Source organism: Penicillium antarcticum (genome assembly GCF_028974205.1).
Source record: "Penicillium antarcticum strain IBT 31339 chromosome Unknown utg000009l_segment0_segment0, whole genome shotgun sequence".
NCBI lineage: Eukaryota > Fungi > Ascomycota > Eurotiomycetes > Eurotiales > Aspergillaceae > Penicillium > Penicillium antarcticum.
The window spans coordinates 6337302-6363915 of record NW_026695307.1 but is presented as its reverse complement, the minus strand read 5'-3'; the positions used below and the strand labels follow the sequence as shown (position 1 = coordinate 6363915).

Here is a 26614-nt window from a genome sequence, read left to right as displayed (position 1 = left end):
TGTACTATAGCTATAGCATTTACACGAGATACCTCTACAATGGCATGGAGTTTTGTTCTTGCGTCACTTCACTTTTCACTCAGGGTTATCGTGGGGCTACAGAATATACTGAGCATCCCTTACTGAACACCCCTGTCGCCAAAATGAAGCAAACAAGCTGCAAGCCCAAGCATATCCAGATACCGAGAAAACAAGCGGAATCAGCGGTTTCAGGTTTCCGTGGCTTCGATATACCGAGATTCGACGCCGAAAGTGAACTTTGTGGGGAGCAGATCGGACTTGCGGGGGAATCCCAGATTGGATCTCAGTTTTGAGTCTCGTCTATAAAACACCGTGGTTTCCCCGGACATGAAAACTTACGTGTGGCTTTATCATTGACTATTTCGATCTATCTTGAAACATACCAACTACTACTTCACAGTTTTATCTTCAAACTGAGCTCTACGGCGACTGCCACGGTAACCTCCACAATGATCCCAGAAAAGCAGATCCCAACAAAAGCATTTGTGGTTGAAAAAGCCGGTGCCCCATTCACACTTCAAGACGTTGTTCTAGACGGAGTGCGATCAAATGAAGTCCTTGTCGAGATGAAGTATACAGGCCTGTGCCACACAGTAAGTACAAGCCACCCAAACACCCCGCGCCATACCACACAAAAACAAAAAACAAAAACACAACAACAACAACAACAACAAAAGAGCTAACGATACCCAGGATATCGTCGTCCAACAAGGTGCTATTCCAGTCGGCGACTTCCCAGCCGTGTTAGGCCACGAAGGCGCAGGAATCGTGCGTCGCATCGGCAGTGGCGTCAAGGACAAGTCCCTCCGCGAAGGCGATCTCGTCTTCCTAAGCTTCGCCTCTTGCCACGGGGAAACATGCTATCCTTGCAACGACGGGCGAAATGGCTTCTGTGATCAAATAACACTCCTCAACTTTGGTGGTGCTCGAGGCCCCAATGCCGCCGACTCACCTATCTCTTTTCCTGGTGGAAAAGGCCCACTGCGCGGCCAGTTCTTCGGCCAATCTTCTATGAGCAAGTTGGCTATTGTGACTGAGCATTCGGTTGTCAAGGCTACGCCTGGTTCTGGCGTTACCGTGGAGGATATGGCTGTCCTGGCTCCGCTGGGTTGTGGATATCTCACTGGTGCAGGTACTGTCTTCAATGTTCTCAAGCCAAAGCCCAAGAGTAAATTCGTTATCTTTGGTATGGGTGCCGTGGGATTGGCAGCTTTGTTGGCTGCACGGTCTCAGGGCGTGGAGAATGTTATCGCGGTTGATCTTGTTGATGCTAAGCTTGAGCTGGCCAAGTCTCTTGGTGCGTCCCATACTGTGAACACGAAGAATATCCCTGATCTCAAGGCTCACTTGCTTGAGCTCTTCCCTGAGGGTGTTCACCGTGTGCTGGATACAACTGGTGTTACTCCTTTGCTTCAGGTTGGTATTGACTCGCTTGGTCATGAGGGTATCTTGGCTATTGTCGGTGTTGCTCGTCCTGGTTCGACTCTTAACATTGATCCCCTGTCATTGATGATGGGATGTAAGAGAGTTGTCGGTGCTATTGAGGGCTGCGCAGATCCTGCTACGGTAAGTTTTTTTCTGTATCATGAGCCTAGTTTTTTTAACTAACATTCGTTTGTCATTAGCTTGTTCCCCAGTTGATTGAACTATACAAACAAGGGAAGTTCCCCGTTAATAAGCTTGCCAAGATCTATACCCCGGATACTTTTGAGCAAGCCATGCACGATTTACACGCTGGCACTGTACGTATCTTGATCGAGATTCCCGAAAGACCATGCTAACATAACCCCTGCAGGTGATCAAGCCCATCATCAAGTGGGAAGACCAGTAATTCACGGGGACAGTTTTGAAGGCGCTTGGCGTTTTGATGCTTAACGACTGCCTGCTTGGAGGCTCGGGGGTCGGAGTGTTTGATACCATGTAAATGTAGCAGATGAAGTTCGTTATGAAATGATGAAGCAAGTGAACAATTAGTCACAACGATTGTATTCCAATTGTAACATAAAACAATAAGCCACCATATAGTTTCATATCTCTCCAATTACACGTCAGACATGTCAAGATCTTAAGAAGGCACAGAAAGGTTCTGATGAAGTTCTTTTCGCTGCACAGCACCAAAGCGCATGTTGCCGACATCAAAGACCTAAAAGCGTAAGTGAATGCGGCCACAATATGAGGAGAAAGACTTACTGCATAGACCGCCTTCAAGAAGGTATCACCAAGAATATCCATGGTCATACTACCTCGACTTTGAATACCACCATAGACATAGCCAGACTTGGCCTCGGCGAAGCCAAAATCTTCCTTCTGCACAACAAACTGCTTATCACCAACAGCAAAGGTAACAACGGGCAACTTATCAGCCGCTGTGTTGGAAGGATAGATCCAACCCTGGTTCTCATCATCATACACGGCCCCTTCAATAGCATCGTAGATTGCCTGACAGGTATCGTCATCGACCAGAGCCAGAGTAGTACCGGTATCAGCAATAGCGGTGTTTCCAGACCGAGCAATCGACTTTCCATTCACAGTCGCCGAAGTAGAATCAAATGCCCAGAATCCTTGACTGTTATCCACAGGCGTGTAGTAGATCTCCTCCTCAGAAGTCTTCACCGTGTCCTGGTCAATATATCCGAATGTATAGAATGACTCGCCCTTGTCCGGCTCATCAGAGTCTCGCCAAGATCCCAGCTTAGCTGTAAACAGCTGAGCACTTTTGGGAATATCGGATTGCGTGATCATGTTCTCAACAGGTGTCTTAACTGCCTGAGGCTGAACAGTGTTGATGTTGCCGAATGCAAGTCCAAGAAGTCCATCGCCGGCACCCTGTGCAAACTGAGCAGACAACTGCTCGGCCAATTCAACAGCCTGGCCCTTGACAACCAGTCCACCGATGTTGACATTATCGTTGCCGACCAAACCATAAGCCGAAGAACCATCGCCATACGAGATCTTCCAAGTCGAACCCTCCTTCACCTTGTAAGTACTCGACTTGCTCGGATCAAAGATAGTATGATTCTTGTATTGCGACAAAGTCTGAGAAGGCAGCTTGGTCGACCAAACCTATTCACCCATCAGTCCAAATTCTCAAACCAAACCACGCAAGTATATACTAACCCAAAGATCCGCAGACCCAGTATCAAAATCCAAACTCAGCGTCTGAGTCGGACTTCCAATCCCCACTTCAGCCAGATACATAGCATCATTCTGAATATCGTCGGCGCCAACCTGACCAACCTGGTCACTATCAACACTCTTCTTCTGCATAACCTGCTGCAAATGGGCCCGGCCTCCGACAGGCTTATCGGTGTACTGTCTGCCAGTCTGCCGCAAGGTCGTTCCGTACATGTACGGTCCACCCTTTGTCGGGGTGAAACGGTACTTACGCATGGCATACAAATAAGACTTCGTGCCAGACTTCTGATAGTGCGGGTTGGCGGTGATTTTGATTCTTGACGTCATGTTGGGTGGTGCTTTGCGAGAGAGTTTTGATCTGAGGAGTTTGAGAATTGACATGTTTCTGCGGGGGTCTCTTGTCTTATTTATGTTTTATGTTTCGGGGATAGTGTCATGCAACGGCGAATCTGGTGGGGCGGTTGAAACGAGCGTCGTCATGGTTGTTTATATACCTTCACTAGCTTTGGACAGGCTTGACAAGTCATTTGTTGCATGTGCTATCCGGTCGCAATCTAGATGGCGTTGTATTTCGTCATGGGCAGATGACTTAGGGTTAGTGTTGTTTTGAGGTGGCATCGGCTACGGTCATGTCCGGTTATCACGAGAGGGGGTTCTGCATAAGTCTGCAGGGGTCGATGATAAGCCTTTTAGAATGGGAAAATAACTTTATTTTGAATTACAAAAATACATTTGAGATCATCTGCTAACGCCGATCCTGACGAAACCCCCTCCTTAATCCGAATCTCCGAGAAACACAAACTGGGAAACGTACACACCCCTGTCAAGCCACAAGCCACATTACTTTTTCCGACCCTTGGACTTGGGTGCTGTAGTGCTGGCACGGGAGCTTGTGTTAGAGCCAGTCTTGCCACCCTTGGTAGCTTTGACTTGCTTGTTTTGCTGCAACAAGGTTAGAATCAAGAAAACACTCATGATCGACGGGAACTTACAGCAGCTCCATTCTTAGCCTTCTTCTTGGCAGGCGCAGCGTCTTCTACTTCCTCGTCCTCTTCACGATCACGACCGCGGCTCTTGCCTTCACCATTGGTCTCGAACTCCTTCGCAACAGTGTTCAACAAGGTGGTGCAGCGGCGACCGACCTCCACGGGCGTACGGCTGAGGAAGAACCAATCGAAACGGAACAGAGGTGATTCACGAATCTCTTCGCGGATCTTCTCATACAGTCCCTCACCCTCGACACCATACTTGTCCAGCATGACCAATAGGAATCGATCCTCTTCTTCAGTGTAGACCTTCTTGTTGGTTGTAGACACAGTATAGTTGATCTTGAGCTGTTGAAGGGGCACGCGATACATCTCTAGCTTTTTGCGGAGCATCTTTCGCTGGTGATTCATCTTGCGCACCTTCTCCTCACCCTGATCGATGACTCGCAGGTACTTGGTGTAGTCATTGATCTCAGTGTACCGGCGCCAGAAAACTTCGGCGTACTCTTCGATTTCATCTGGCTCCTTGCTGTCGATCTCAGTAGCAATGCCTACATAGTCAGTGCGACCGAACTTGGCAGACCCATTGACGAATTGTTGGAAATCACGTCGGTTCCAGCTTGCGAAGCCCTGCTCGGACATGCGAGCTTTCTGTTCTTGCTCCTCCTCGGTAAGTGGGACAGCCTCATCAATGGCGTGTTGCTCAAGAGCTTGATCGGCCTCTCGGTCGCTGAGCTCTGTAGAGCCACCGGCGGTGGTCTCTGGAAGCTGGGCCTTGTATCCGATTTCCTTGTGGAACCATGCTGTCTCTTTATCCTGAAGCTCCGAGAGACCAGGTGGGAAGAACTGCCAGTCGTGAACAGTGATTTGCTTGGGAGCTCGTGGGACCTTGGGCCTTGTGTCGGCAGTTCGGCCTCCAGTTGCCAAAGCCTGGCGGTAGTACTTGTCGATCGAGTAAAATTGTTCCTTGCGCTCACGCTTCGCTGGGTTGATCCAGCTAACGCCAATGTCTTTCTTGCGCTCGGTGAAATCCTTTCCGTTCCATTCATAGGCGCTCTCAGACGAGAACTTCTGTAGATCATCAATACCGAGGGTTTCGTACTTCTTGCTCAACTCTGCAGTTCGCTCCTCTCCCTTGCGCAGGATAGTTTCGATGTCATCTTCGGATACATCGTTTCCACCGGCACCGCCGGAACTCTTGGTGCCAAAAACGTTGGCAGCACCATGTTGAATCATGCCAAGGAGATCATCCTTAGAAGTGGCTTTGCCGGCTTGTTGTTGAGCCCGACCTTGCTGAATGACGAGCTGATCCAAACGCAGTTTCTGAGCTGCACGTTCGAGGACCTTTTCTTCTATGGCATTCTCTGTGACAAATCGGAATACCTTCACTTGCTTGGTCTGACCAATACGATGCGCACGATCCATGGCCTGCAAATCGGCCTGGGGGTTCCAGTCGCTGTCAAACAGCACCACAATGTCGGCCGAGGTCAAGTTGATACCAAGACCACCTGCACGGGTGGTGAGAAGGAAAACGAACTTGTCGGATCCAGGCTTGTTATAGTCATCAATAGCAGCAATACGGTCCTCGTGGGCTGTGGTACCATCGATACGGCAGTAGTTGTAGTCGCGGAAAACACAGTAATCTTCAAGGATATCAAGAACACGACTCATTTGGGAGAAGATAAGCACACGGCTGCCATCTGCTTGCATTCGCTTCAGGAGCTTGTCCAGAATTGCCATCTTTCCAGAGTTGAAAACAAGATGTTCATCGGTGGTGTATGGAGGACCTGGCTCAGCTCCTTCAAACAGATAAGGGTGATTGCAACACTTTCGCAGTTGCATGACAATGTTCAACAGGCGAGTCTTGGACTCGCGTTTCCCTGCAGCGCCATTGACGGCATCGATATCCTTCTCCAAAATCTTTTGGTACCACTTCACTTGCATGTCAGACATAGGAACATAGAGGTTGAGTTCTTTCTTCGGCAGCAAACTCTTTTCGACATCACTTTTGACACGGCGAAGCAGGAAAGGACGGAGAACACGGTGAAGTTGTTGGATCACAGTGTCTTGGTCGGACTCTTGGTTGGAGAACCATTGGTCGAATGCTTCGGAGTCACCGAAGACATCTGGCAAAAGGAAGTTGAGCAGGGCCCACAGTTCGTGGAGGTTGTTTTGCAGCGGAGTACCGGTGATCAGCAATCGGTTGCGGGAGTTGAAAAGACGGATGATTTGGGACAAAGATGATTCTTCGTTCTTAATCCGATGCGCCTCGTCGATAATGATGTACTCCCAGGCGAACTTCTTCAGATGCGACTTTTCACGAAGAATCATTTCATAACTCGTGATGCATACGTCAAAGTTCTCCTCAAGCAATTCCTCATTAATCAGACGCTGGCGCTCCTCCTTGCTGCCTTGGAGCACAAGAACCTGAATGTCAGGGATCCAGCGTGCGAACTCACGCTTCCAGTTGTCGAGGGTTGACTTCGGTACAACGACCAGATGAGGGCCAGTGATTTCACAGACAAAGCGCAGATAACCCAAGAAAGAGATGGTTTGGAGTGTCTTTCCGAGACCCATCTCATCAGCCAGAATCCCCGAGATACCGTTCTCGTGGAGCGAAACAAGCCAGTTCAAACCAGCAACCTGGTAATCACGCAGCTGACCATGAACGAAAGCGGGTGACTCTCGGAACACAGTAGTTGTATCTCCACCATGTCTTTCATCTCTGAGAAGTTCGGCGTCCTCCTCTTGCTCCGTCCGGCGGCGGCGCTCACCACCAGCACCCCCTGAGCGCGAAGATCCCTTGCGAGCCTTCTCTTCACTCTCTGCATTTTGTCGGTCAATCTCGGCCATAATCTCCTTGATCTGTGGGTTGGGGTTGGTTTCGATAAAGTGACGGAACAGGTCCGTAAGACCGAGAAGGTATCGGAATCGGCGAATCGAGTCATTCTCCTATTAGACATCTAGTATCAGTAAGCAAGCCGTGGGAAGCAAAGAGTAGTCCATACCTTCGATTCATCTAGACGACCATGCTTCTTTCCCAAAATGCTCTTTCTCAGGGTGTTCGCCTCAGATCTGCGCCGGCGGCCATCCGCGTCGCCGGCAATACTGCTCGCTGTGGTATTCGGGTTCGTATCGGAATCCTTGATTGAATTAGCGATTGGCACTAAAGAAAATTTCGAAAACTAAGGGCATCTGTACAGTGTAATCGGGAGTGTCCTGGTAGCTCTGCGACAAAAAGTTAGCATCTGATATAAAATCATCGCAATGGGTTGAATCACTCTAATCTCAGCATGTGGGATGTTAGAGACGAGGGGACGAGATATGACTACATACTGTTTGCGCGTCGGCGCTATCCACGGGCACCGAAGGAACAGTGTCGTCATTGGCATCAGTCATAGGTGTATCGGCCTGCGACACAGGATCAGACGCGAGGGCAGGCGCCATCGTCAGTCTTCAGCGCACAAAGCGCAAGTGTGGTCGGATGCTGAACACGTTGGAGCTGTATCAAAGCTCGCGACTAGGTCAATCGCGTACTAACGATAGAGAGCGAGCAGATCGTAGAATAAGTAGAAAGGATGTGGGATAAAAACAAAAAAAGGTTGACAGAGTTTCACAAATCACGTTCTTTCAATGAACAAAACCTATTGAATGACCGGGATTGAATAATTAGTTGGATTAGAGGCCATCCACGCGCGGGAGGGCAAATGGGAACGCGGTAGGAGGCCTTAGCTAAGCCCTGAGTCAGCTCGGATGATTAGTTCCCCCGCAAAGTGGGGTCACGTTACCGGGCCAAACGCAAAGATGCAAAAGAAGATCATCATCTGCACCAACCTGGCCAAATACGACCGTGTCGCCAGTTGCTCTGTCCTAAACGAACGGAGTCAATTTTGACGAGCTCTCACCATTTTAGAGCTTGTGCCCTTTTTTTCTCATCATATTTATTGCTATTTCTAGCTCCCTTTCCCCGATCTCTCTCGCATCGCCTTTGTCCCAACTAACAAGGACCACCGCGCAGCCACAGAAGCTGTAGCAAACAAATCCCTCATTGAGATCGTCACCTGACGAGGTGTCCAACTTTTCTACTGTCATGGACTCCATGAGATCTCTGAACACCTCTTTGCCGAGCTCAACACCCCGCCCGCAGCCTCCGGAACAACTCCTCCAACAATTCAAAGCTGCCGCGTTGTCCGTCACCAACCTCTACAAGAATGCCGTTTGTGAGCAAGCTTCGGCAAAGCAGGCTGGATACCAGGAAGCGGTCGAGGATCTCCTTCACTTCCTAGACCGCGAGAACCTCGGTCTTGGGGACGGAGAGGGGTGGAAAGTACGCCAATGGGCAACCGAAAGATGTGATGGAACTGCATCTCAGAGCAACGACGAGGATGACCGAACCGAACACGACCACCGTGATCGAAGTGCTACGCCCGCCGCTGCCCGCAAAGAAGCATCTGAACCCACTGCCCGTCTGCCCCCCACCTCGGCACCTGCCCCTACTTCCAAGCCAGATACCACCGCTCTTCCCACACAACCTACCGAGCCAAGTCCTCTCACCACTCCGGCAATTTTCACATTCTCCGCTGGTCCGACCTATCCCCAAGAACTCGACATGGATGTCCAATCCCCCGACAACTCATCTGTACCGACGCAAGACGGTGCTCCCGTCAGCGTCTCAGTGATGCCTCGCAACTCCCGGCCCCATCACCGCCACAACAACCACGGACGACCGAACGCAAGACCCGCGGCGCGGGAGTCACCCGCTACTGTTGGGTCGAAGCGGAAATTCACCTTCCCCGACTTCTTCGACTTATCCGGACTCAACAACGGACGAGATACTTTTGGCGGAGGCGGAGGAAAACGCGGTCGCTTTACCTAGGCCTTGACGCTTTGGTTACGGATATGATAATGACGACATGACGAATATTCCATTCTGATTGTCACACAGTGGTTGAGTGAGCTTTCGGGTATGGAGGAGCTTTTCGGATGCATAACAAGGAAAGGATTGCATATGGCTTTGTTTTTGCTTTTTTTCTTTTTTCATTCTATTTTTCATTGGGTTTTCTTCTTTTCATCTTCATTTTTCCTTACCCTTGTGAATTAGCATATAGACGGATATGCCTGGTGGTGATACCCGATACCCAGAGTGGCAGCTGTCATTGACTTGTGATTAAATACCAATTATCTTACATACATCTCGCTCCATATGAATACACTAGTCTACTCAACATTTGCGGTAGACTTAGATTATATTCTCAGTTGAATGCCCGCCATAATCCCATGCCGACCAGCGTTGCGGATATCGTGGCAATTCCCAATTGTCTGGAACCCATCTTGTATTTCGTAGGGCCCGCCATGATTGCCTTTTCTTGTTTGCGGAGGTTGCTCATTCCCGTGTAGTAGCTGTAGACACCGAGGCCAACAAAAGCAGCAGAGCCTGTTGCAGTATCAGTACACAGTCCAAATTATACAAACCTGAAGTGGTGAAATAAATAACTTACCAGTCACTCTGCACGACATGCAGTCGTCGAACCCATCATCGGCAAGTGCCTGTTTGGCATCCTTTGCCGGGATACCTGTGACGCGGTTTTCAGATGAACCCATTGTGTGTGTATAATGCACAACTAATGAGATGTAGTAAAAGAGAAGCAAATGCGCGCGGAAACCCAAATACTGAGCTATTCTCTGGTCGAGCGATGTCCGTCGTCAAAAGTCGACATAAGGCGGGCATCGGCGGCAAAACACAGCTTGATAGCTATGCAATCACCGCCGAGCGTTCCTGTCATCAGACCAACTGCCACCATGAGCGGCGAGATTGATGCCGTCTACGTATACGACGAGCAAAAGTATGTTATTCTGTCTCGACTTGCAATAGCAAACTAACCCTTATTCTCAGTGCCCCTCTCGTCGAGCATGTATACCGATCCCGCCCGCCTTCGGCCTCCGCCATCCTGCCCCTCTACCTCGCCCATGCGGCCCCACGTCCCTCCTTGCTGTACATAGCTAGCGCATCACCCCCGGTGACGGTATTCTCTACGGTTGAGTCAAATCTGCTATTCCTCGCCATCAGCGAAGTCGACACCGAGCCGCTACTAGCGCTTGAGTTCCTGCATCGTGTGGTCGATGTACTCGAGGAATTTGTTGGAGCGCCGCTACTGTCCACTAAAATCAGTGCCAATTACGATGTTGTCGCGCAATTACTTAATGAGATGTGCGATGGGGGGACAGTATGCAATACGGAGCCCAATGCATTGCAGGAGGTTGTGGAGGTTCCGGGGTGGGTGGATAAGCTGCTTGGCGGTATCGGAGTACCTGGGTGAGTAGCTATTTCATCACTTGGTAGCATTGTACTGATAAAACGGCCCGGATATAGAAGTTCGACGCCAGCTTTGGGATCTACCAATCCTTTGAAGCAATCGCTGGCAGCTGCCAGCGCATCTCAAGGCCCTGCTATTCCCTGGCGGAGACCGGGTGTACGGCACACCTCGAATGAACTATATGTCGATATCATCGAATCTCTCTCAGTGACGATGGCTCCCTCTGGTCGTCTGCTCTCGGCATTAGCATCCGGAACAATTGCTTTTACCGCAAAGATATCAGGAGTACCGGACTTGCTCCTATCTTTATCAACTCCGGGTGGACAGCATGCATTTGGCCGCAAAATCGAACTACCGGTATTCCACCCATGTGTTAGATTGGCAAAGTGGAAAGAGAAGCCTGGCGAACTAAGCTTTATTCCTCCGGATGGACGGTTCATTCTGGCTGGATACGAAGTCGACCTTTTACCAATCGATCCTGACTTGGATGAGCCACCAAGCCATATGGAAAAGCTCTTCCTCCCTGCTATTGTAGATATTCGCAAATCATTAGGGACATCGGGGTCTGAATTCGAAGTTCGACTTACTCTGAACACGAATTTCCCAGGCCAAAGTGCATCGTCACGGCCGGGGGTTGGCCGGAACGGATCCGGCACATCAACGCCGTCATTCCTTGGTGGAGGTGGCAGTGGATCAAATGCACCAGTATTGGAAGAAGTCCTCGTCAGTGTACCAATATCCAAATCTGTCAGACACATCACGGACATGCAGGCCAGCCGTGGTGACGCCCAATTCACCCACTCAACAGGACTTATAGAGTGGCGGATCCCGACTGGCAAGGATGCTGGCTCAGTGTCGGGTACAGCTACGCTACGCTGCAGTGTCTCGGGCTATCCGTCCGCCGACGATGACTTTGATGATAGCCTCGAGGATGCAGACGAGGACGCCAATGCCACTCTCCTACAAGGCTATTATGAGGCCCCTACCTCATACATTGACTCTTCAGTCAGCACAACCAAGAAGACTCGATCCTCCGACCCCTCCAAACGCAAAAAGAAGAAGAAGAAGGACAAGGAGAAGTCCTCAAAGAAATCTTCCCGCTCAACCGCTCTAAAACCTGAGGATGTCGACGACTCTGGTGCGGTTACAGCTACCACTCCATCACCAGATCACTCCAAACCCGCAACGCCCACACCAAAGCCCCAACCTTCACCTCAACTCCACGCAAATTCATCCGCCCTTCCCACCTTTTTCGACCCGTCCTCTACATCTCGCCCAGCCCGCAGAACCAAAGCCCAAATCAATGCAAGCCTGATGCCAAACTCGGCCTCGGTATCTTTCTCTGTGCGAGGATGGCTTCCGTCCGGTATCAAGGTTGATAGTTTGAACATCGATCAGCGCCGCAGTCGGGGGTTAGGCGAGAGTGTGAAGCCGTACAAGGGTGTTAAGTATCTGTGTGTGAGTAAGCGCGGTGTCGAACGGCGCTGTTGATCAATGTAACTTTCCTTTTTTTTTTTTTTTTTTTTTTTTTTTGGATTGAAAATCGATGCATATGTCTGGGTTGGATAGGGTGTTCGATGAACTTTGCATTTGATAGCATGAATACGAATCATGACATACATCTTGGACCTGTCTAGACATCGTTTACCATATTTTACCATAGATAGAACATGACAACTCCTGTCTTATCTAACTTTGAGGAAAGCACACAACCCACAAAGTCGAGTTGAGATATCAAAACAATCTTCCTCTCATACACTCCTCACCCTTTTCCAATCTTGTTCATTCCATCATGTCATCATACTCAGTCGTGCATTATGGTGAACCAAATTGGATACGGTGCACGGGCCTAGCCCACAGCACCCCCGGGCCACCCCTGAAGGGCCCCGCTCTATGCGTGCAACGCTCTCCCTCGCCCCCGGACAAGCGCCTGCCTCCCCCCGAGAGTCCCCCAACGAGTCCCCCTAGGTGGGCGCTGACCGTACCCACTTCTATGCGGGCTACGCCTCCCCGCCGCCGTAGACACTTAAGACCAGGATGTTTGGGACCGACTGATAGTTTCTGCTCTTTTTTTCTTTGTTTATAATCTCATTTATTCTACTTCCTTTTTTACGCACTTCGACGTTGTGCTTTGCTCGTCAATCTATAATCTTGCAATGCTAAGCTTAGCAGGGGTAGGTGGCTATGCACCGTAGTGACCGGTCTGACAGAGCTCGTTAGCTATTTCGGGCCCATTGAATGATTGTCTGTCTATACAAAAGATGCAGCGATGTCCGAAGAGTACGAGGAGTGATTTTGAGTTCTTTTGCCAGTGCTTATGCTCACCATACTTTTGGTAGAGTTCGCAGTCTCTCTCACGTGGTACCTGACTGCAAAGTGAATCCATGCGTCGAAGAACTTACCGTTGAGAGATAAGAACCCCTTCTGGGTATAGAGGAGAGTTGCCTCAACGTTCTTCTAGGCATTGAAAAGACCATCATTCATTGATGGGGAAGAAGTCCCCCACAGCGATAGGAACTGCACTCGCGAAAACTTTCCACAAGATCAGACGCATTAGAAGCTGCCCTACAACGGAGTCATGGAAAGAATCCAGGGACAACGTCCAGAGTAGAAAGACAGCTTTGGAGCCTCTATCATGGATTACATGCGCAAAGAGACAGCTCACCCCAATCGCTTGCAGCTCGGAGTCAAATGATATACAATAGGAAAAGAAAGAGACCAAGGCTTAAACTAATTACATATACACTATCAAGCCAATCAAAAGGTACATACATAGCAAAGTATTGCACGGAGATCAAGAAAAGGCGCAATAAATCCCAAGAAATCAATCCAAGCCCCAACCCCAACCCAGTCATGCCCCGAAAAGCAAACCAAAAAGCCAAAAAAGATCAACCAACCATATTACCCAGAAAGGTAAGAGACAGAGGAGTGATCAACACAAGGCAAACTTAAACGGGAGGCTGACTGGGTTGGGATGTGTAGATCTGACCAAATTTTGATTTTAGCGTTTCCAATATCTGGGGCATATTCACGTTTTTGTCTGTATTCACAATTTGGCTCGGCGTTCGAGGACTTGGAGGACGACGTAGGCAACTAGTTACGTGTCAACGTTAGAGGGTGTTCTTTTTTTTGGATATTTGGATTTGTCTTGGTTTGATTTGTGGCTGGGATAGGAATTGGGGGATTGAATCAGACATGACAAAATAGGCAGAAAGGAACCAAGAGGCTTGATTCATTGATATTCACAAATTAAGGGAAAGGGTGCTTGGTTTCGCCTGTCTTTTTCGTGGGAATCAAAGCGTGGTGTGCCGGAAAAAAAAGGAAATGAGCAGAAGGAGAGATCTGTGTAAAGGCGTAAAAAAAAGGGAATAGTGAATGTAATAGGTTTAAACCAGTTGAAATGAAGATCGGGGTATACGGGAATAGGGGTATAGGGGGTTGGAAAATGATTATGAGCATCTACCATTCCAGTCATATATAAACCAGGAATGGATCGGGTAAAAATACCCGTCGCCTGCACACTTAATTCCCCTCTTGATCGTGATCTAGAGGAGAAGTTAAGAAGGCGAAGACCATGAAAGCCAAAAAAAAATTAAAGCCATATAGCGTGCAAGATATAGTCCGTGAAAGAGCAAGAAATCATCAGAAAAGAAAGAGAGAGTCTACTCACTGGCAGCAACAGCAACAGCCCGACCAGCACCGGCCTTGGCGGTTCCACCACCAAGGGTGAAAAAATAACGCAACCAGCCGAAGCTCAGCTTACGGCCACTACGGTCAAAGTCCGGCGTGAGTGCGCTGGCAGCCTTGAAGGTCTTAATCTTGTTGCCGTAGGGAGGATAACGGATACCCAGGACAGCCTCGAGCCAGCTAGGGCTGGAAGTGATGGGACGACGGTGGACCCAGACGTCGAAGCTGGCACGTCCACGGTAGGCGCCGTTGCCACTCTCACCGACACCACCGAAGGGCAGAGTAGGGATGTGCAGAGCGGCGTCGTTGATTGAGACACCACCGGAGCGGGTGGCGGCGAGAACTGAGGATTCGTTAGTATCTAATTCTGCTGCATATAGATGCATGAAGAGGGTGAACTTACTCTTCTCGACATCGGCCTTGTTCCCGAATGGGTACAGACCAAGCGGGGTGCTCTGCACACCATTGGCCACTGAGATAGCCTCATCCAAGTTATCAACAGCGAGGATAGGAATGAAAGGACCGAAGCTCTCCGAAGTGCAGAGCGAGTCATCGACAGACTCCACCTGAACAAGAGTAGGCTCAATGAAGAGCTCCTTCTCATCCATAGTACCACCCATAAGGATCTTGCCCTTAGTGTTATCAAGCATAGACTTAAGGCGCTGGAAGTGGGCCTCGTTAATGATCTTAGAGTAATCCTCGGAGCCCTTGGCACCGTTAGGATAGAACTCCTTGTAGGCCTTTTTGAACTCCTCGACCACAGGGCCGACAAGAGCCTTGTCGACGAGCAGGTAGTTCTGCGAGGTGCAGAGCTGACCGGCATTCACGAGCTTACCCCACAACATGCGGCGAGCCACCAAACGCGGGTCGGCAGACTTGGTTACGATGGCCGGGTTGATACCGCCGAGCTCAAGCACGACGGGGGTCAAATGCGGGGCAGCCGCCTTGGCGATGATGCGGCCGACGTTGGCGCCTCCCGTGAAGAAGATCTTGTCCCACCGTTCGGTCAAGAGAGCTTGTGTCTCGGGGACACCTCCCTGGACGATAGTGTAACACGAGGGATCGACACTAGCCTCGATGATCCTCTGCATGACGACTGCGCTGTAGGGCGCATTCTCACTAGGTTTGATCACGACTGTGTTACCGGCGGCGATAGCGCCAATGACAGGGCCGAGAGTCAGCTGGAAGGGGAAGTTGAAGGCACTGTGGCGAACACGTTAGCGTGGTGATCTTCGTGCGGGAGGGGCATCGCATACCCGATAACCAGCACACATCCCAGGGGGTCCTTTCTGATCTTGGGGTTCATCAACTTGAAGTTGAGATCAATATCGGGGGCCTTCTCGTCCTTGACCCATTTGTGCAGGTTGCGCGTGGTGAAGACGATGTCGTTCAGGATCCATCCGATCTCCGCGAGCTCGGTCTCGAACCGAGGCTTATGCAGGTCGCGGGCGCAGGCCTCGAAGATCTCCTCCTCGTGGTCCTTAATGCTGTGTTACTGTCAGTATGCGTGGGAAAATAAAGCCGAGACCACTTACGCCCAGTAGAGCTTGCGGAGCTGGACCAGACGGAACTCGACGTCACGAGTCTTGTGCTCCAAGAACGCCTTGCGCGTAGTGGAGATGCGAGCAGGGATCTCGTCCAGCGAGGTAAATTGCAGTTCTGGTAATTCAACGCCCATTTTGAAATATGTAGGAGATTTATTAAAAGGAGAAAAAGGGAGCGACCAAGTTTAAGAGTAAGGGGAACATTTGTCTCCGCATCTCCACGTGCTCCGAGCTCTCGGCATGTTCTGATTTGGGCTTCACGTCCGTTGATTCCCCCCTTCTTTCTACTTTTTTCTTTTCTTTTCTTTTCTTTTCTTGCTTGAAATGTATGATTCAGGTAGCGCGGAGTCTTCCAATATTAATAAACTTACTACGAATACCCTCAGATTGCCTCCGATGTTAAGTCTACAATATCCCTGAATACGAAGCCGCGGCTTCACACGATCTGCAGGCCCCGCTTTTGAATACGATCGGCACTCGCAGGGATTCTCCAGTTGGAAACATCCAAATGTCAAAGTGGGCCAATAGCTTCACTTTACTTGCCGAGCTAAGACCGAGTATACATCTACATGTATATACATGTATATACATATTGAAGCATTGAGATGACTAATATAGTATAACTTCATCAAAGCAAACCTTTGAATTATCCAAGAACATAAATCACTTCAATTGCTTCCTTCATAATCTTATGTCGATAATTAGGCCGACTATCGCATAACACAGCTAGAGCAATTCATAGGGCCACAATAGTGTATATAACTCCTTGCGGCGCCCTTCATCCTTATCTTAAGATATAAAGGTAGCATGCCATTGAGATTAAGCACCTCTGTTTATCTTACAGCCTGTTGCTTCTCTATGATTGGATTGATTAGCGGGTTAAGGCAGGGGCCATTCAACCTGATAAGCAAAAGGTAGGCACAGTAATTCTCGCTTCGTGTCAGTCATGTCGTTATTCGAGACTTCGGCTCGATCTAGCTCTTCTTCCATGTTGTCAGACAAGCTTCTTTTAATCCTTTGAAAGCTACGCATTTGCAAAAGAGGTCAACAAAGAGAGAATCCCTATTCTTTGGTCGAGAGATTAACCAAGCACATATATCACTGGCAACTCTAGATTTTGATCCACGTTACCATTTAGACCAAAGTCATTGGAACGAATTGGCATTTTATGCTAGAGAGAGAACGCGCTGATTCAATCCTGATTCATACTATTTATTAGATCGAGGATATTAATAAAGCAAATAGAGCAAATAGACTTTGAAACTTATAGGTCATGGAAGTTAGGATTCACACGTTCTCATCGTCCTTAAGAATCGGAGGTTAAATTAATGAATGTCTGAGGCTTGAAAAAAGTTTACATGCGCGAAAAACTGCGTAAACGGGAAATGTTAACCTTTAATCTCGCTACAATGACATGGAGACTACAATTTATTTAGAAAATGAACAATCAATTCATGCTGTGATTTTCAGAATGCAGATGCAGTCCACCTCGCCCAATGGACAAGACGAACAGGGAATCCAAATAAAAATTGCAGACATCACAGGTAGAATAGATAATAAAAAAATGAAAACGCCAGATCAATCAATATATATCACAGCATATAATAAATAACACACAAGTTCATCATAAAAGGGTATACATCCAGCAAAAAAAGTCCAAACCTCAATGCTTGAACTGATCCTCGGTAACACCCTTACCCATAGCAGCAGTACTGCTCACACCACCAGAAACCATCTTAAGCATGTTATCAACGTAGTTGGCACCACTCCATTTCTGGTGGGTGACGACATCGACGCCCTGCTCCATCTCCGGTTCCTGAATTAGCTCACCGTAAGCGCGCATGCCGTTTTGGGCATAGGCCTTGGCGAATTGGTGGGAGATAAGGGCGGTGGTGTGTAGACCGGCTAGGGTGATGAATTGCCATGAGTAGCCCAAAGCACCGAGACGCTTGATGTAGGTCTCTTGTTCGTCGCGGGGCATGGCCTTCTTCCAATTGAAGGAGGGAGAGAGGTTGTATGCGAGCTTCTGCTCGGGCCAGACGGCGTGCACACCATCGGCGAATTCCTTGGCCTGCTTGTAGTCGGGCAACTTGCTCTCCATCCAGATGAGATCGGCGAAGGGGGCATAGGCCACGGCGCGGTTCACGGCGCACTGGGTGCCTCCCTGGTAGCGGTAGTAGCCCTCACGAGTACGGGGGGAATCCCAGTTCCAGTAGATGTCGGTGCCAGTGATGCCCTTGGCGATGGCGCGGGCTTCACTGTTGTTCTTGCCCTTAACGGAGGTGAGGTACTGGTCAATCAGACCCTTCTTGTTGGCGTGCGAACCGGAGTTGATAGCGTCAATGACGGCCTCGTTGAAGAGCTTGAGGCCGGCCTGGGTGGTCCATTGGTCCTCAATGGCCTGCAGGTCTGCGCCGTTCTTGCCGGCTTGCTCAGCGGCGACCATGAGGTCGTTCAGAGGCTGCAGGCGGGGGTTGGTAGAGCCTACAATGAAGGCGTGGTCGCGGTGGTCGATAGTGGAGGTAATGAGAGTAGCGGCTTCAGAGTCGGTACGGGCAATAGCCAGGAGGTCGGAACCCATGATATCGGCCTGGGCACGAATGGCAACCAGACGGTTGATGTGCTCGCTGATGGGAACAAGCACCTTACCGGCCATGTGGCCGCACTTCTTAGTGCCAGGCGCCTGGTCCTCAATGTGAATACCAGCAGCACCACGCTCAACGAACAGCTTGGTGAGCTTCATGACGGCAGTCAGACCTCCGTGACCGGTATCGGCATCAGCAATGATAGGGCGCAGGTAGTCAACGTTGGCAACATTTCCGCGCTGGCCAGCGGGTGTAGTGACACGCTCCTCACGCTGTTTCCGGTCGTGGAACAGCTGTGCCATGAACAACTGGTTGACCTTGCGAGGCACGGTGTCCTAAGAAGAATCAGTATGAGCTAGCTTTGATATCCATGTATCCACGTACCATAGGGTAATCGGCAAGATCGGGGGAAGGTTCGTCAGTAGACGAAGCGGTGGAAGAGCTCTGCCATCCGGAAACATAGATAGTATCGAGGAACTTGCACATCTGGGTGATCATTGTAGGCTCGAGACAACCGTAGGTGAAGCTAGCTTGCTTGTTCTATTCGCCATGTAGTCAGCATCTCTATACATGTAGATCGCCAGTGGGTCTTGTCAAGCATACCTGGAAGTTGGATTCCACGATGCTCCAGAGCTTCTTTGCCTGCACATTGGAAGGGTAATCGATCTTCAAGTTACCGCGCTTGGCCACAATCTGCTCTGCTGTGAAGGGTCGCTTGGTATAGCGCCACCGGGAGTCGTTCCACCAGGTCTTGACGGCCTGAACCTCCTCAGCGTACTTGCGGTCTTCGTCTTCGTGTAGACCCATGGTGACTTTTGGTATAATACAAATCAAAAGAGTAAATCAACTATATTTTCAAGTCCAAGTATGAACAAGGAAGAGAGGAGAGGAGAGGAAAGAAAAGAAAGTTTGTAGTCGAAGATTATCACAAGCCAGGAAACCCGGGTACTTATTCTTCGAATGCGTCACAGCTGTTCGGTAAACGCTCGGCTCGGCGGGACAAAGCTGAGCCAATGTCGTCTGCCTAGGCATATTCTGCAAATAGTCTATGGACCACGGAGTAATCGCTCCGAAAGGCGGAAGGCGGGTACATTGGTTCGGGAGACTGGAGATCCTCGGTCTAATGGACGCTTTGCCACGGCTGGTTTGTTGCAGATTCCAAGCATCTTGGGTTACAGTAAAAACTCTCGGTAGCTCAAGGGAACACAGAGAATGATTCATTAAGATCCTTATTTCCTCCTTTACCCATGTTCAACAATTCAATGAAGTGAACAAACAGAGTTGAAGGAAACTACCGGGAAGCCGATGACGTCGACGAACGCACATGACAATACGCCAATACAGTAATTTTCACGTGCATGAAACATATCCCACAAGAACCGGCCATAGAAGTGTCGAATTCACGAGATATTTCTCAGGTCATACGACCAGTCTGGCTACATATCCGTGAAATAGTCCTTTCCAGCTTCCTTCGCTTTTACTGGCTATAAGTTGAGGATACAGACACATGAAATTAAACTTTGGCTGCCTGAGTCATACTCCGTTCTGTCATGCCCCGGTATTCGGGTCTCCACCGGTCGGTCCTCACCATTGTCAATATTCTTCTATCGAGAACTGTAGATAGACATCTAGACTCCGTAGCAGGGTATGTATAATACCAATACTCTTGGTATATAATAACAGAATGTTCTAGATACCTTTACGAATATATTGACATTCTACATCTCACTTCGTTGTACTCCGTATAATAAGCATACAATACAAGGTATCCTTTAATCCAAGCACGAAATCAGACCGGAACAAAAGCAACACAGAAAGACCAGCACATGCATCTATCCAATAACAGCGATCCACTCAGCGATCAACTACAAAAAAAAAAAAAAAAAAAAAAAAAAAGACTCAGAACCGCCGCGAAGTTGGACCTCGGCACAACTCAGCTCTGACAAACTAACCGCATTCGGGATGACTCCGTAGATTGGAGATTAACCTGAGATCTAAGACTTGAAACTCCAGTCTGGAACCTGGAACCAACTGACTCGTCTTGTATCGAGTGGAAATATATCCGGTGCCTGACACCTCTGCCAAGGGTTCTCGTCTCGTGTCTATCTCTATAACATTCCTATTTCAACCCCGTCGATATATATACGTCAACTGCATATAAACAGCCCAGCCTTGCATCTATAGCGAGGACCAAAATATAAATTCGAAATATAGTACCAACGAACCCTAACCGACTATACTGTCGCGCGGTATCAAGTACGAGAACATCTCGGGAAAACCAGGAACAAACCCCACCCGCCAAATTCTCGACACGGTCCAAGACCACCTCTAATTCCAAGTAGAAACAAACATAGACTGTGGGGATCCTTACAATGACGCCTTTCATGCAAGTCGGGATCCCTTCGGGGCGAGCTTGTTGCTCTGCCGAGGCGTGCGCCGAGTTATTTTCGCCCGTTTCGGATTGGTTCGGTATAGCGTTTACCAGGGGATTTTGGAGGGGATAGCTTTTAGCAGGATGCGGGGGTGAGCTATAGATGACTTTAAATCATAATTTACGGGGATTTGGAATCCGTTGTCGTGGGGAATATCATATTTAACTTGCCTGTGTGTAGTTGTCGGTTTGCCGAGAACTTTTCTGGTAGCTTTACTGGCTATCATATATCCCACTGGGTTATTTATTGAATGTTCGTAGGATTATAGAGCTTTTTGTCTATAATGCTGTGATTAACAAGATAATTAGGGTCATCATGACGAACACCATCGCGCTTTCTGAGCTAAGATTTCTCTCTTTCCCTTGCCTCATCCTTTTCTTCGTAACCTCCTCTCGAATCGCAACGCATATCATGTCTCTAACTTCGCAACTTACCTAAGTTGACTCAGGCAAGGATGACTCTGTAATCAAAGGACGCGACAAATTGCTCCAGTACTGCGGCCTGGTGCATCCGATGGGTCACCTCGGAATTGGGTCGAGGTGAAAAGGACCGTAACACAGCATCGGGTCAGCATCCTTCGAAAGGGCTGGAAAAAGTCTCTTTGCATACTTCATTGGAGCTTCAGAAATGTACGACTATCCATACGGATAATACACTGGCTGTCATTGTGCCATCAATCATCCACCTACCTGGATTGATCGTCTGCGGAATCCCCCGTGCCACTGTCTGTTGGGACTGGGATTCAACCCAGTTCCCCGTCTTAACATAAACAGCCAGCTCTAGGTATTACCTTTGGTCCCAAGAAGGACTAGTTATTGAAATCAAATTAGACGATAATTGACAGCCCTCTAGGGTATTCGCCGCCATTCACACATATGCAGTTTTTGATATTCCCTTGCTTCACTTTGGAGGCAACAGGTGAAAATTTTAGCTCTATGGTGTCCGAACTACAGAGTAGGCATAGTGCTGCGATGATGCCACGGGATCGAGCGGTTAAAGGCATTGTTTGACAGCAAATACAGAGTTCTAACTGCAGCCATAAGCCGGAATATCATTCTGATACATGGAAACTGGACTACTGAGCGCGTCGGGAAAAACAGCGCGACCTCGCAACAACATATGTCTCGAAGGCCCTATACTCGTATCCTATTTTTGGGGAGTTAACTAGGTCCAAATTTCCAACACCCTACAGCGAGCCATTGACGGAGCGTTCATACAACGATTGAACAGGTTAAGCAAGATCTTGCCTTGTTAGATAGCCATGAGAAGATGTTGTCTATGACTCGCCATAAATCGGGACGTAAAGGTCGCCGTCCGTATTAGATATCAAGTTTCCCAGGAAAATGTGACATTACCAGAATCAATCGACCTCTAACTTCTCTTGAGGCCAGCTTTGGGCGTGCTTCTGATGGGCGGATGCTCGAGTTCGTGTGCGATGCTTGCTGGTCACACGCAATTCTTAATGTCTTTATTTTCGAGGGTCTTATAGCTACCTGGCTGAACCATTGGTCTCATCGAGTATGGCATCATAGCGTCATGGGGATGAATACACTCTACTTTATGACGGTTAGGTCTCTTGATCTGACCGAATCAATTGAACCCTACCCCCGAAAAATTTCCGAATTCCAGACATGGTGCGAGAGAAAGCCGAGGTCGGTTTCCTTGTGCTTCTACTCCATATGACTAGCTGCGTTGCTCATAAGAACAATATATTCTCAGAATCACAGATTATCTGGTAACTCATCACAAATCAACCGACATCTACTTGCATTTAATTTTCATACCCCCACACTTTTTCTGTGCGAGAAAACCGGACGCCAAATATCATAGAAACACGAATAGTCAATTAAAAGGCATCTTGAGCCACAACTGCCTTGTGGTATGTCTCATAGGGAGTGATGGTTCCCAACGAGCGCCTCATGTGCGCATTGAGAATCTCCAATCCGTAGACGTAACTGGCATTAACCCAGCCGAACCTGTGAAATGTTAACATCCAGCTGAAACAAAGCAATGAGATATCAATAGGATAAGAACTTACCCTTCGCGAGGAGCGCCCTTGAAGTCTGTACCCTGGTTTCCATACTCAGCATCGACCCGATGAGGGTCAATGGGCCTAGTAACGTCATACTTCTCGACGACAACACCGTTGAAATCAACAAAGGCCTTGGTGATCATGTACACCCACTTATACGCCAACCGCTCAGCCTCTTCCTGGTATCCGTACCGGAGGAGACCGGTCCAGGCGAGGATCTGCTGCGGCGCCCAGCCGTAGGGGTAATCCCACTGCCGGTTAGGCCGCTTCAGACTAGTAGCACCGCGGGACTCCTCTGTGCCGGAGACAAGACCGCCGAATGCCTCGAAGCGCGGCAGGGCCTTGGAGACCAGAGCTGCGGCTTGGGCTGGGGATGCGAGACCGGCCCACATGGCCCAGAAGGTTGTTGCGGATTCGTAGTTCGTGCGTTCTTTCTTGACAGTGTCGTAGTCGAAGTACATACCCTTCTCTGGGTCCCAGCAGAGCTGATCCATGCGCGCCTTACGCTTGCGTGCACGTCTGTCCCATACTGCGGAAGTCTCGAACTCGATATCTCTTGTGAGTGGTGTGCGGAATTCGTGGGGAATTTCGAGTCTGTCGTTGAAATGAACACGGATGATGCGCGCGATGTCGACTTCGTATTTGTACAGGAGGGAGTTGAGGTCTACTGTCGCGAGGTTGGCGCATACACCTTCCAGTCGGTAGCTGGTGTCGTGACCAGACTCACGGACTGCTCGGTCATGCAAGAAATACTCGTCCAGCTCAGGCTCGACAATTTCTCTGTGGTTGTATGCTCTGACAAACGCCTCGAATGTCATGCCATGCTTCTCCGCGTATGGGGTGAGAATATGCAAGAAGTGAGATGGTTCGGTCTCTGGTGGTACGCCCCAGCCTTCGGGGCGATAGCGCGAAAGACCGCTCACAGGGTCCAGGCGAGGCTCAGAAACCCAGACACTGTTGTAGTCCTTAATACCGGCGAGAACGGAGTTGCGCAGGAATTCCTTCGAGTCAGGCTCCGTTTTGATTCTCTCATACACGCGCAATGCCATGTCTGTCAAAAATGGAGGTTGCGCACGAGTGAGGTAGTAGGATCGATTGGCGTTGAGGACCTTTCCATAGTGCTTGATCTCAAAGCAGAAGTTAACGACCATGCCCTTGGCAAGATCAACACGATCATTGGAGAGCAGTCCTATGGCCATCATATAACTATCCCAGTTATAAAGCTCGTTGAAACGGCCACCTGGCACAACGAACGGCACACCGACAAGCTCTTCTTTCATAGTTGACTCGTTCATCTTTTTCTCCATAGCCAGTGCCAACAAACCAGGCTTGTCGTTAAGCTTCATCACATAATCCGGGGTAATCTCAGCAGGAAGCAGCTGCACATCAAGGCGCAGCTCGGGATGCTCCTTGGCAATGTTTTCATAATATTCGAACTGTTCAGGAGCGCCTGGCGGGACGTAGATCCGAGGACGAGGGTCTGAAGTCCAGTCCTTTGGATCCTTACCCGCCACTTCAATGTTATGACCATCAATGCGTCGAGTAAGCGCATCCCAGAAGGAATTCTTAATCATGCGCGAGAGCCGAGACACTGGGTTCTCGCTCAGACGTGCTTCGTCCAGAATGAGACGCTTCCGACCGTAGTCTTTAGCAATTGTAAGCTCCTGTAGAAGGTTAGAGAGCATGTATGTGCCCCGCACATCGACTCGATTGTATCCGGATGATGCCGCAGTTCCGACCGAGAGTACCTATAGCAGTCAGCAACTATCCTGGTGGGTAAGACCGATGTGCTCACCTTAGGTCCCAGGTCCTCAATTGTGATCTGCATATTACTATCCGTGTCCTCCTGCTTCAGGAGCGCCTCGAGAGTCTCATCCACATGGATAAGGAATTTTCTAGGTTGTCCCGACGCCTCATCTGTACTCACACTTAGCTGCTGAATCAAACGCAATTATCCTGCCCCACCCCCCCCAAAAAAGGTCGACATACCGTGACTACCGCGCCGTGAAGGAATATTGCCGAAGAATTGATTGATATCGTCACGAGTATAGTTATTCAAGCTCTGTTGATAAATGAGATAAGCTGGATGTACCTCCGCGGGGTATGCAACAGTCACTTACAGCAGAGAAAGCGCGTCTGCGAGACTTGAAACGATCAACTTGGTCTCCTGTTCCGTAATAAACATCAGGATTGGCATAAGGATCGACGGAGCCAGTCCGGGGACGGTCATTTGGCGAGCTCATGGTGAACGAAGTAATAGAAAATGAGGGCAAAAGCTAAAAGCCAAAACCCGAGATTGTGCGTCACGCAAGGAAGCGTCTACACCGCTGGAGGCTCGAGCTGGAAGCTTAGAACAGCCACGTACAGGGTATGTGGTGGGGGGGCTGTGGCTGTTATATGCGGTCTGGATTAGAGTCAGGGTGATGTCTCGGTCCAGTGTTCACAGCGGTAATCGTAAGTTGTGGCTGTAGTTGTAAGATGCAAGATTTGAGGATGAAAACAAAGAGATGTCAAGTATGAACAGATGAACCTGGCAGAGCAAGTGGGACAATGACGGCAAGACCGATGATGTCGCCGCTCCACTGTTTTTGCCGCTGATAAGGTGATAAGACTAGAATTCCACTGAAGCTTGATGAATTTCTCCTTTTCCTTCTTCTTTATTGACATATAATATCTATGACTTACCCCGGATGCAGTTTAGGAATGTCTCAATTTTAAGGGGGCTCTGGCTGCGGTCGATGTGCCGTCCGGCCACGCAGTGGAATGTGAGGGAATCGATTCCGATATGCACCCCACGAATCAGGTGGGATTGGAATATCTACTGTATCCAAAAAGGAGAATTTGAAGTGGTCATGGGACCTAGATATACAATCCTATTTAGAAACTATCTGCAATAAAGAAAAAGGAATAACGCCACAAGCTACTATCTACAGCTTGGCGGCAATAGCGCTACCGCCATCAACCGGAATAGTCGCGCCATTAATATACGCTCCGGCACGGCTACTCAAGAACAAGCAAGCCCCTGCAACATCCTGCGGTGTTCCAATACGGCCCAATGGCACACCAGCCTTGATAGACTCGCCGAAAGACTTGAGTGTGGCGGCCATCATCTTACTCTCGAAGGGACCACAGGCCAGGGTATTCGAGGTGACGTTACGCTTGCCGAGATGATTGGCAAGGACGCGACTGAGGTGGTGTAGACCGGCCTTGCTGGAACTATAAGCGAATGTCTCGAGCGAGGGAACACGAAGTCCGTCAATGCTGCCAATGTTGATAATGCGGGCGGGATCATTGGGCGCGGAGGCCTTCTCAAGCAATGGTGTCACTAGCTGAGTGAGATCAAAGACACGGTGCAGGTTGAGAGTGAGAACTCGGGTGAAGGCTTCGGAGGGATATTCGTCGTACGGGGCACCCCAATTCGAGCCAGAGTTGTTGACCAGGACATGGAGTTCTGCGGAAGCATTATATTAGCTTGGGTTCGTACTTCCCCTGGTCATGAGGTATCTTACTGCTCTCGCGCTTGCCTAGCTCCTCGGCTAGCTTCTTCACGTCTTCATATTTGTAGAAATTGGCCGGGATGGCGTGGGCCTTGCCCTTGCCTAGAGCATTGAGCTCGCTGGCTGCTTGCTCACAGGCCTTTGCGTCCCGAGATGAAATATAGACCGTAGCGCCGTTTGTCACATAGCCTTCTGAGATCATGCGACCGATGCCCTTGGCTCCGCCGGTGACCAGCACCACCTTGCCCTATGCTATGTTAGTTGTCGCCGGAGCAGACCTTGTGAGTACGAGGTAATCTAACCTTGACGTTGAAAAGACTTTGAGAATCCATTCTTAATATGCTTTGCTTGAGATATATTCAGTACAAAAGAACAAATGCT

General features: G+C 49.3%; 10 protein-coding genes across 10 annotated transcripts; 3 read left to right on the top strand and 7 right to left on the bottom strand.

The window, feature by feature from the left end:
• Window positions 1-470: 470 nt before the first annotated feature.
• Window positions 471-1852, top strand: N7508_010754 (NAD(P)-dependent alcohol dehydrogenase; the record flags this gene model as incomplete). The annotated part of the gene is made up of 4 exons (XM_058468814.1): window positions 471-614; window positions 715-1587; window positions 1647-1763; window positions 1817-1852. The coding sequence occupies 4 exons, from the start codon at window positions 471-473 to the stop codon at window positions 1850-1852; spliced, it is 1170 nt and encodes a 389-aa protein (XP_058316660.1).
• A 234-nt stretch (window positions 1853-2086) lies between these two features.
• On the bottom strand, window positions 2087-3483 carry N7508_010753 (pepsin-like aspartic protease; the record flags this gene model as incomplete). Its single annotated transcript, XM_058468813.1, has 3 exons — window positions 2087-2164; window positions 2212-3084; window positions 3139-3483. 3 exons carry the CDS (start codon window positions 3481-3483, stop codon window positions 2087-2089), a joined length of 1296 nt encoding a protein of 431 aa, XP_058316659.1.
• Window positions 3484-3996: 513 nt separating this feature from the next.
• Window positions 3997-7589, bottom strand: N7508_010752 (uncharacterized protein; the record flags this gene model as incomplete). The annotated part of the gene is made up of 5 exons (XM_058468812.1): window positions 3997-4098; window positions 4149-7094; window positions 7151-7285; window positions 7344-7370; window positions 7479-7589. The coding sequence occupies 5 exons, from the start codon at window positions 7587-7589 to the stop codon at window positions 3997-3999; spliced, it is 3321 nt and encodes a 1106-aa protein (XP_058316658.1).
• Window positions 7590-8232: 643 nt separating this feature from the next.
• Window positions 8233-9018, top strand: N7508_010751 (uncharacterized protein; the record flags this gene model as incomplete). Its single annotated transcript, XM_058468811.1, has 1 exon — window positions 8233-9018. The coding sequence occupies one exon, from the start codon at window positions 8233-8235 to the stop codon at window positions 9016-9018; it is 786 nt and encodes a 261-aa protein (XP_058316657.1).
• A 376-nt stretch (window positions 9019-9394) lies between these two features.
• On the bottom strand, window positions 9395-9743 carry N7508_010750 (uncharacterized protein; the record flags this gene model as incomplete). Its single annotated transcript, XM_058468810.1, has 2 exons — window positions 9395-9576; window positions 9641-9743. 2 exons carry the CDS (start codon window positions 9741-9743, stop codon window positions 9395-9397), a joined length of 285 nt encoding a protein of 94 aa, XP_058316656.1.
• Window positions 9744-9941: 198 nt separating this feature from the next.
• Window positions 9942-11947, top strand: N7508_010749 (putative AP-3 adaptor complex subunit mu; the record flags this gene model as incomplete). The annotated part of the gene is made up of 3 exons (XM_058468809.1): window positions 9942-9985; window positions 10036-10455; window positions 10513-11947. 3 exons carry the CDS (start codon window positions 9942-9944, stop codon window positions 11945-11947), a joined length of 1899 nt encoding a protein of 632 aa, XP_058316655.1.
• A 2171-nt stretch (window positions 11948-14118) lies between these two features.
• N7508_010748 (hexadecenal dehydrogenase) lies at window positions 14119-15821 on the bottom strand (the record flags this gene model as incomplete). The annotated part of the gene is made up of 4 exons (XM_058468808.1): window positions 14119-14486; window positions 14547-15346; window positions 15400-15630; window positions 15679-15821. The coding sequence occupies 4 exons, from the start codon at window positions 15819-15821 to the stop codon at window positions 14119-14121; spliced, it is 1542 nt and encodes a 513-aa protein (XP_058316654.1).
• Window positions 15822-17350: 1529 nt separating this feature from the next.
• N7508_010747 (isocitrate lyase 1) lies at window positions 17351-19079 on the bottom strand (the record flags this gene model as incomplete). Its single annotated transcript, XM_058468807.1, has 3 exons — window positions 17351-18607; window positions 18657-18812; window positions 18876-19079. 3 exons carry the CDS (start codon window positions 19077-19079, stop codon window positions 17351-17353), a joined length of 1617 nt encoding a protein of 538 aa, XP_058316653.1.
• A 3471-nt stretch (window positions 19080-22550) lies between these two features.
• Window positions 22551-24979, bottom strand: N7508_010746 (alpha,alpha-trehalase; the record flags this gene model as incomplete). Its single annotated transcript, XM_058468806.1, has 5 exons — window positions 22551-22680; window positions 22743-24484; window positions 24532-24653; window positions 24726-24798; window positions 24857-24979. 5 exons carry the CDS (start codon window positions 24977-24979, stop codon window positions 22551-22553), a joined length of 2190 nt encoding a protein of 729 aa, XP_058316652.1.
• A 684-nt stretch (window positions 24980-25663) lies between these two features.
• On the bottom strand, window positions 25664-26565 carry N7508_010745 (short chain dehydrogenase/reductase family; the record flags this gene model as incomplete). The annotated part of the gene is made up of 3 exons (XM_058468805.1): window positions 25664-26187; window positions 26246-26480; window positions 26536-26565. The coding sequence occupies 3 exons, from the start codon at window positions 26563-26565 to the stop codon at window positions 25664-25666; spliced, it is 789 nt and encodes a 262-aa protein (XP_058316651.1).
• Between the last annotated feature and the right edge of the window lie 49 nt (window positions 26566-26614).